Source organism: Lutjanus erythropterus, chromosome 6 (assembly GCF_056507025.1).
Source record: "Lutjanus erythropterus isolate fLutEry1 chromosome 6, fLutEry1.hap2, whole genome shotgun sequence".
In the NCBI taxonomy this organism is placed as follows: Eukaryota; Metazoa; Chordata; class Actinopteri; order Lutjaniformes; family Lutjanidae; genus Lutjanus; species Lutjanus erythropterus.
In genome coordinates this window covers 41,992,618-42,002,052 of record NC_139322.1, presented here as the reverse complement: position 1 = coordinate 42,002,052, position 9,435 = coordinate 41,992,618, and the positions used below count along the sequence as shown (strand labels likewise).

The following is a 9,435-nucleotide window of genomic DNA, read 5'->3' as shown; positions in this document are numbered from 1 at the left end:
TCTCCATAAATTGTTAACTACCAAATGAGCAATACACTTACTTAGAATCCCATTGACTTTGAACTTATCCAGGACTGTCTTCCCATCTGGCACCTTTCCATGTTTCCCAAATACCACAGCATTTCAACACTCCTCTGCAGTAAAGAATTCATCAAAAAGAAGATGGAATAAGCGAAGGCAGTCCTTCTGTGCTTCTGCATGGACTGCAGCCAGGTGAGTAGAGGACAAGAAGTGGCCATTTTCTGGATACAGCTCTTGCTGCTAGCCTGAGGTTGGATATGTTCTACTTTGTCCAGAAAACTTTTTAATGCCTCAAGGTGCTCACCACCTGTGACACAAAACATGTATTACTTGGCTCTGCCTCGAGATACGTAAATAATACTCAAGTTTACTCAAAGATGCCTTATAACTTTAATATATTTAAAGTATGCCTCCTCTGTATGGATATATATATGTGTATAAATATATATATATATGTATGATGTCACACAAAAAGGTCACTTTGGGGCTTAACATGAGAAGATACATACATCTGAATATACTACATTGACTCCATTAATGGTCTGAGTTTTTGGCAGTTAAACTTTGATACAGCTGAAATGTTGAAATTGTAACTTCATTGTTCTCAAGTTACCAATAAATTGCTGTTGTTTTATTTTACAATGTGTTTTATATGGTTCATTAAAAAAAACTGAATTACGTGCAGTGGAATACTTAAATAAATTATTCATAGAAAATATGATTAATATAAAAGCCGAAGATATTTGCAGCCTACAATCATAGATTTTCAATCAATTCATTCTGCATACAATAATACAGAATTTTAAAATAAATCATGTGGATTACAATATAGTCAACATGATATCAGATGATAAGAAACAACATTTATCTAAGTCTTCATTTGCTCTGTCTGAGTTTAGTATGAGATGCATGAACTGAGGCTGGGATGAGAGTAGATTGAGTTCATAGAGAGAGCTCTCTGATTTCTCTGCCTGAGATCACAAAGAGACATAAAAGTTGAGAAACTCTGAGAATTAAATTAGAGGTTGTTGAGATCTCTTCTGAAACTTAAAAGGAGACTAAATTGAGATTTAGTGCATCTTATTGCTCCAGAGAAAAAACTGAGACACAGGAGAAATAAACCTTAGTCTAAGTTTGGCGTCACACAGATCTCATAGTTGTCTAGGAGAAGTAAATGAAACATTTTTGAGATCTCTTTTCAAATTTTCTTTTCCTCTGGGATTGGACTTGTATTGTGGATGATTTTGCGCAAACCAGCGCTGATTTAAACTATGTTGCGTAATGTAAGACTGTAAGCTGTCAATCTTCTTACAGACATGAGAATTGGCAGGACTTAAATTTGTTTGCAGTCAGACCATAAACTGCTCTGGATGCTTGGATTTCCCTTGTTAGAATTTCAGTTCAGCCATGACCAGATCCTCATCCTCAGCTAAAGGCTTTTTCACACACTGTCAATCAAACTCTGGTGCTGACCAAAGAACTGGACCAGTCCACATGGGTCTCAGTGTGGTTCAAATGTTTGTGATGTGAAAAGCAAACGAACAAACCACAGGATTTTGTGATAGCATGTGTGATTTTAGTACAGTTTCAAAATCTGACCTGTTATTAAATCCATCTGCTGATCATTCAATCTGTTCAGGAGACAATCTTATAATTGATAAGACATGTACAGCTTATATTTATGAAAAGTCATTTAGTAACAGGGAAGTACTTGAACACAGGTAATCAAGGAGTTAGCTGTAAGTCTGTTAAACTGCATGTTTCATCCTCTTGGTTTGTTTGTAAAGTCAATGTGAACACCAGGATTAAAATGTAACAATGTTTCTTTTTCTCTTTTGGTCCAGACCAAATGAACCATGAAAAGCAAAGGAGAGCTGTCATCTCAGCCAACAAACTGGACACTCACTCTCTCAACTCAACTCTTACATGTTAATGAACAGCCATCTTGGCTATACTAAAGTAATTATATATTATATTTATACAACATGAACATTAATAAATGCACTGTAGACTCCAGGCACTCCTGTACTCTGTTTTTCGTGTTGTATGTCTTTCCTGTATTATGTGATATTGTCTCCCCTTTCACACTCACTCTCACTCACACACACACACACACACACACACACACACACACACACACACACACACACACACACACACACACACACACACACACACACACAAATGAGACCTTTCTACAACACATTATCATGGGAGGGAGAGACTGAGACTGGTAGTAAGTCCAATGAAGAATTTATTAACGCGGTACAGTTTGAGTGAATAAGCAGTAGAATCTCTGGGTCAGAGGAATGCTGGATTGCCAGGTACAGTGAGTCCAGAGATCTGGGAAGGGAGTGATTTTACAAATCAAGTTTGAGGAGGTGTAGGAGTGGGACAGAGGCAGGAGTTGGACAGGGCATGGCTGCAGAGGAGAAGTGGTACTAAAGGTGCACGAAAACAGACAGATTTCAAAAAGAGGCCGGAATGAGACTAACTGAGAAGTCAGTTGATTGGAGATGGTTTGCAGGTGCTACCCAACACCTGCACACCTGATCCCATTCCTGTGATCAAACACACACAGACAAACAGTGTGAGGCCCTGTCCATACCTACATGGGCATTTTTAAAAATCTAGCCTTTCTTATGCATTTGGACCTTTTATGCATACAGAAACTGTATTTTAGGTTTAGGTTGTTGCAGAGGGTAAGGTGGATTTTAATTGTAATAATGGTGAGAGCTGGCAGGGGACAGGCAGACAGATGAGCAGGGTGGAATGGGTAGGGAAATGAGCTGTGGCGGTGTTCGTAGAGGGAATCTTTCAAGTAATACTGAGCAGCCAACAATATACCACAGGGCAGGTTGAACAATCTGGCAGTTAATGTCTGGAGAGCAGAGTTTTTGAGCAGTGAGTTGATGGGGTGATTGTACACAGGTTTAGAATTCCACCAGGTGCCAGATGAGGTAGCCACACCCACACCCACACACATTCACACTCCTACAGTCACACACACTGAGGGGAGGAGGAGACGTGGGACAGGGAGAACACAAGGAAACAAGGGAGGGCTGTGCTATGAAGTGAGATTAATGCATTAGATAGTTATGTTGAGTCTAAAGTCAGAGTTTTCAGTGTCATGAAGATGTCTCTCTTAACCTTGTTAGATCACCATGGTAACTGATGCTGAACTCATAACCTGGTTGGGAGCAGGTTTTGCTCTGAGATTAAATCAGCTGTAAAAAGTGCAGCTCTTACACCACTTGTTTTCCTAATGAGGTTCTTTGTGTTATAGATTATAAACTGAGGGAAGACATTAAACATGAAAAGTTGCTGAGCTGTACCTTCTCAAGGAAAGATTAAATCAAAGGCAACTGTTGCCTTTGATTTAATCTTTCCTTGAGATTACAATGACCTGGAGGAATGAGAACATTCATGGAGCTGTACCTTCGTAATATCACTGAATGAAGCCATATAACGTAGAAACGTAACATAAAGTAATGTGACAGCGGTACAAAGTGTCTGCATCATCAGGATCCTCCGTTTGGTGATGCAGTGTCATTCTTCCCTGTTTGCTTCAGGTCATATTAACACTTTAAGGCAAGGCAAGGCAAGGCAATTTTATTTATATAGCACCATTCATACACAAGGCAATTCAAGGTGCTTTACAGAACTTGAAAATGCATTAAAATAGAAACATTAAAAGAACATTAAAATTGTGTTTGAGATAATTAAAAACAAAAGCTAAAAGCAGGACAATAAATAGTTTAAAACATTACAGAAATGCATATAAAGAAAGAAGCAAACATAAAACAAAAACAACAGCAGACAGATATAAAAACAATAGCTACAGATTATCCTAAAAATATGTAACGTATCCTCTTCACTGGTAGGCTGCAGTAAACAGTAATGTTTTAAGACCTGATTTAAATGAGCCGGCAGTTTCAGCTGACCTCAGGTGTTCTGGAAGTTTGTTCCACAGGTGGGGAGCAGAGAAACTAAAGGCTGCTTCACCTTGTTTGGTTCTGATCCTGGGAACACTGAGTAAACCTGTTCCAGATGATCTGAGGGGTCTTGGTGCTTCATAACGTATAAGCAAATCACAGATATATTTAGGCCCGAGACCATTTAGTGCTTTGTAGACAAGTAACAAGATTTTAAAGTCTATCCTTTGACTCACAGGAAGCCAGTGCAATGATTTAAGCACTGGTGTAATGTGCTCCACTCTCTTGGTGTTGGTGAGGATTCTGGCAGCAGCGTTCTGGACAAGCTGCAGTTGTCTGATTGATTTAAATTTACCAAGTGTATCATCCACACACTAAGAGAATGATGAAGCAACTACAGACACTTTGAATAATATTTACTATTTAAAGTTTTGGGGTGGCACGGTGGTGCAGTGGTTAGCACTGCCGCCTCACGGTAAGAAGGTCCTGAGTTCGATCCCCCAGCTCCCCGGCTGGGGCGGGGCCCTTCTGTGCAGAGTTTGCATGTTCTCCCCGTGTCTGTGTGGGTTCTCCGGCTTCCTCCCACAGTCCAAAGACATGCATGCTAGGTTAATTGGTGACTCTAAATTGCCCGTGAGTGTGAGTGGTTGTCTGTCTATGTGTCAGCCCTGCGATGAACTGGTGACTTTTGCATTGCTGATATTGCAGCTTAGAAGACTGATTAGAAAATTGATGTTTTATTTATCAGAAATCTTCAACCAGTTACATTCAGATTACTTTGATTTGGCCAAAAACTGAAGTGACTTCCACGTTTCCACGTTTAACAGCATCATGTTTAAATCTTCTTTATGAAGTTTAATGTGCAGTTGTCACGATAGAAATAAACAGCACTATTAACATTACATTCAGTCAATCAATAATTTTATGACAGCATTTTTCTTCTCCTGTCTTATTTGCAGCAACAGTGTTGCTTTTTGCCATGATATATTAATTATATTTTCCATGTCTCTCCATTATAAATCTCCATGAGGTGGGTAGCTTGCGATCATTTCACTTTGTGTGGAAGAAGAGTCAAATGGCGCACCAAATAACCCGTATTATTTGAGTGTGCACAGAGGGCCTGATTTTCTAAATGTTTGTGTGTGTGAAAACGTATGTAAATTTGATACTACTCACAAACAGCTATGCAAACTGATCTACAAATGGTGCACACTGAGGATTGTGTTTTTCAAATGTGCAAGACAACATGCACTGTCCATTTAGTACATACACTACCCTACCCTCTCCTAGTATGCGAAATACTGGGTGGGGAAAATGCAAGTAGGTCAGATTAGCACACACACATTTACATTTGCCAAGGCTGAAAATAATTTGCAGTGACAGTGATTCTGTCTGTATTTAATACGTTTAATGGGAAGGTGCTCCTCGGCCCAGCGGTGTGCACAGATGGCTGCTGATACAGAAAATCATTCATTTATCGCAGCCTATTTGCATCTAAATGAAACTGAACATTCACAGCCACTGTAGCCTAAAGAAAATGAACACTGACCTTTATTATACCTTCCTATTTCCTTCTTTTCACCAACATTATGTTCTGAACTGAGGCTTTTTGTCAAGTTGCGCATTTCTCTCACAGCCGCTCCTCTCTCCCCAGAGAACCCATCTCTCCTCCAGTGCAAACTTGTCCTCCACCTCCACTTCTTAACTGCTCCGCTGTGGTGCCACTTGGACTGACAGACCACACCACTGCCTGTCCTCCGTCTTCGATACCTCTTCTCAGGGCATTTATGGCCATTGTCAGAGCAGATGCAGCACTGACCAGCTGCTTAGTGTACATCAGTTTTCCCCAACCCTGGTCCTCAGGGCCCACTGTCCTGCATGTTTTAGATGTTTCCCTGCTCCAACACACCTGATTCAAATGATCGGGTTGTTGTCAGGCGTCTGCGGAGGCTTGATGACGAGCTGATCATTTGAATCCCGGGACAGGTGTAGAGTGTGGTAATAATTACTATGGTTGTTTGAAAACATGATTATTTTGGTTTGAAGGCACAAAATTGTCGATCGTTTGCATCGAAATTAGAGAAATAAAGATGGTGACTGGATCGATTTTTATAAAATATTAAAATTTGTTTTACTTGCGCTCCATGGAGACGATGGAACTTTTAGCTCCGAACGTCCGGACGCGTGGGTGGAATCAAAGCAGGGCGCGCTCTCAGGGACTTGAAAAAAAAAGAACAAAATGCGTCTCTCGTGGAAATGTGTCCAATGTGTTGGATTAAGTGTTATATGTACTTAAAACTGCTCTGTGCGTGAAATCAGGCCTCGTGGCTGAGAACTTGAAGCTCTGCTGTGTTCTTCTGTGTTGTTGTGATTGTGAATGGTGAAGTGAACCATGATGCCTCACTGTTGCTGTTGTGTTTAGTAATCACACAGAGCATAAACTCATAAACTGCGACAATAATGTGTTAAACTACTAGTCAGGTGTGCAGAGAGTTACTTTGGAGAAACGGTCTTGCTGGTTGCTGTGTGATGGTTTTTTTTATTCCTCCTCTTGTCCATTTTTCAGTTGTTTGCATTTCTCAAACTCCCAAAAGTGGACAGCGCAGTGCGTAAAAGCGCACGGCTCCTGGTCAGCAGGTGTATAACTTGGTTCACCTGCACCTTAAGATTGGAAATGTTTTAGGTCGAAGCCCTACAGAATTTATTATTATTGTAACTGTAATTACTGCACACATATTTGGGGTTTTCATTTTTTATTACCTAAGTGCTGTGTATCTTATTAATTGATACAATGTACTGGGTGCATTATATATGTTGGTAGTAAAAGTTTTACAGCATTATTATACACTTTAAATATTATTTCATTTATATATTTTCATGTGCAGTATTTAGGTAGATTCCTCATTATCTATCCTGAAATCCTCAGATCCACATGAGTTTTGATCAGGGCTGTGCAATATATTGATATTATATATGGAAATAGATCGTGATAGATTTTGGATATTGTTATATCATGATATGAAATAAGTGTTGACTTTTCTTGTGTTTTTAAAGGTTGTATTCTGAACGTACTTATCTATTCTGTTATTTCTCTATCTGCTTAGTCACTACTGATGATTATCAAATATCTCATTGTGTTAATTAGGGATGTGAATTATTGATCTCTATGATTTATCACTTTCAAAAATGTTAAAATGTGTTAATCAGTAGTATAGGAAAGGCAGCGATTGTGCCTAATTTGACATTGTTATGTCTGGCCAAGGCATTTGTTGAAGGAAACTTAATGTGTATTGTATTGTATGTATATATGTGTATGTGTAAACATTGATTTGTCTTATTTTACTAAATATTTTTCCTGTTCTATTCTGTCTCTAATTATCTGTATATAAGATATGTGTTTGGCATGAAGTAACTGAACTTTTTCATTGTGAAGCCCTGTGTTGATAGTAAATTACGCTTATACTTTGATTTAATCTAAAATGTTTAATGTTTTGACAAAAATTTAAAATTTGACATTTCTTTTATCTGTGTTCCCCTCAGGTGGAATGCATTTCATCTTCGAACGTCTTGGCGGCGTCTTCCCAGACGTTGGCATCCCTGATGAGGAGCGTGAGGATGAGGAATGGGGAAGGGTAGGTATTCTAGTTAGGTTGTTCGCGTTTTTGCCTCCATTCCTCGACCCACACTCCTCTGATGAGGAAGAAGAGATAGAAGATGAGGAGACGGATGAGGAGGAGGATGAAGACAGCGAGGATTCCGGGGACCAGTCCACGTCCAAGGATGAAGAGGACCCCGAAGAGGACCCCGAAGAGGACGAAGAAGACAGCGAGGATTCCGGGGACGAGTCCTCATCCGAGGACGAAGTGGACCCTGAGGATGACCCCGAGGACCCTCTCATCCAGCGGTTTCCACCAGATGACTTCTGGCATGGATGCCCACATCAGGACCCTCCTGCTGCTGCTCCTCCTCCTCCTCCTCCAGAAGATCTCCCCTCAGGCTCTGCTCCCTCATCCTCCGGCCTCGGCTTGTCCACGAAGAGGACCCGAGAAGAGGACGACGACGACCAGGTAGGTATGAAGAGGCAGAGGTGGACCAGCGAGGAGGATTAGGACCGACGACCTATTTGGAGGAGAACTGGAAAACTGAAGCCTCAGTGAATTGCACTCATGGAACACTTTCTAATTCGGCCTAACCAACACAGTGGACGTTAAAGTTTCAACAAGTTACATTTAAAGATTTAAAGACCAATAGGACAGCAATTTAAGACCTGTGTCTAATTGATTTTTTTAAAAACCTTTCAAAGAACATTCTGAATGTAATGTAGGACCTAATTCACATTCAATAATCTTTTATTAATTAATTAATTAATTAATTAATTAATCTCTTAATGAAATCTGATAGTCCAGATTGTATAACATCCACACTTGAAGGTCAGGTTCCATGTTGGTTTTGTATTATATTGTATTTAAGATATTTTAAGATGATTTTAGGATTCATATCATTGGATTGTCGACTTTAAGAATTGTTCAGGAGCTGCAGAAACCCTGTCAGTAGAGTCAGGCTGTCATAGTATGTGTAAATTCAAAGGAACAGGTGCAATACAACACGGAAGCAAACAAAAAGAAACACTGGGACAAAAGCTGGAACCTTTCACTCCAAGAACGAGGACAAAGAAAAGATGGAAACACACAAACTAAAAGCACAAAGAATCAAAGCAAGAACAAGTGGAACCAATCAGTCTTTAAAAAAGGGAGGGAAACAAGACAAGGACAGGAAATAAAGTCAGCAAAAACACAAGGGAGGATTCCCTACAAAATAAAACAGAAACCTAAATCTTTTTTTAATCTTACTGTCATACTGACTTATTTTTCTTGAAGGTTTTCATGGTTACCAGACAAAGGTGAGTAATGCTCCTGCAAGTCTTAAGCTCAATCAGCAGTAAGTCAAAGTTGATTTATTTTACTCTCTCTGTTTCTCTGTCTAGCTTTATACACCCTGCATCAACATCCCCACAAGAAGCGAGGCTCTGCATCCAGGATTTCCATGATGACTGAGAAGAGGAAGACTAGATGAGACGGATGGATGACAGCGGGAGCAGCTGGAGGGCGGTGGTCACCTTTTTTTTTAGCATAACGAGTGAGTAATCCCTGCACCAAGCACCAATAGTGACAAAAAGTTTTGACTTTACATTTGGGGATTATATGCATTATACAAACCTCTAATATTATTATGTTGTTTATGATATTTCTACAAATTCAACAATATGGATGCCAACTCATCACTTGTTTTCCTGTCTCACAGGGCAGGGCCTACTCCTCCATACTTTATGTGCCCCTGGAGCAGCTGGGCGTGGATGTCAACCAGCCAGTCATCAACAGCCCTACCTGCTTCCAGATGCCAAAGCACCGTCTAAAGTCTCAGTGAGTAGAACTACGAGCCCCCTGCCTCTGCCCCTCCACCCCTCACACCGCCCTCTTCA

General features: G+C 40.2%; 1 protein-coding gene across 1 annotated transcript; it reads left to right on the top strand.

Annotated features, from left to right (window-relative positions):
* The first annotated feature begins 6,100 nt into the window (after positions 1-6,100).
* LOC146326217 (uncharacterized) lies at positions 6,101-9,083 on the top strand. Its single transcript, XM_084719898.1, has 2 exons — positions 6,101-6,140; positions 7,497-9,083. Exons 1-2 carry the CDS (start codon positions 6,101-6,103, stop codon positions 8,063-8,065), a joined length of 609 nt encoding a protein of 202 aa, XP_084576024.1. The 3' UTR covers positions 8,066-9,083.
* The last annotated feature ends 352 nt before the right edge of the window (positions 9,084-9,435 follow it).

What these genes read in the sequence shown, in the direction of transcription:
- LOC146326217 (XM_084719898.1), top strand. Translation starts at nt 6,101, where the DNA reads ATGGAGACGATGGAACTTTTAGCTCCGAACGTCCGGACGC. An exon ending in AGCTCCGAACGTCCGGACGC is followed by an intron (nt 6,141 to 7,496) that starts GTGGGTGGAATC and finishes TGTTCCCCTCAG; the next exon opens with GTGGAATGCATTTCATCTTC.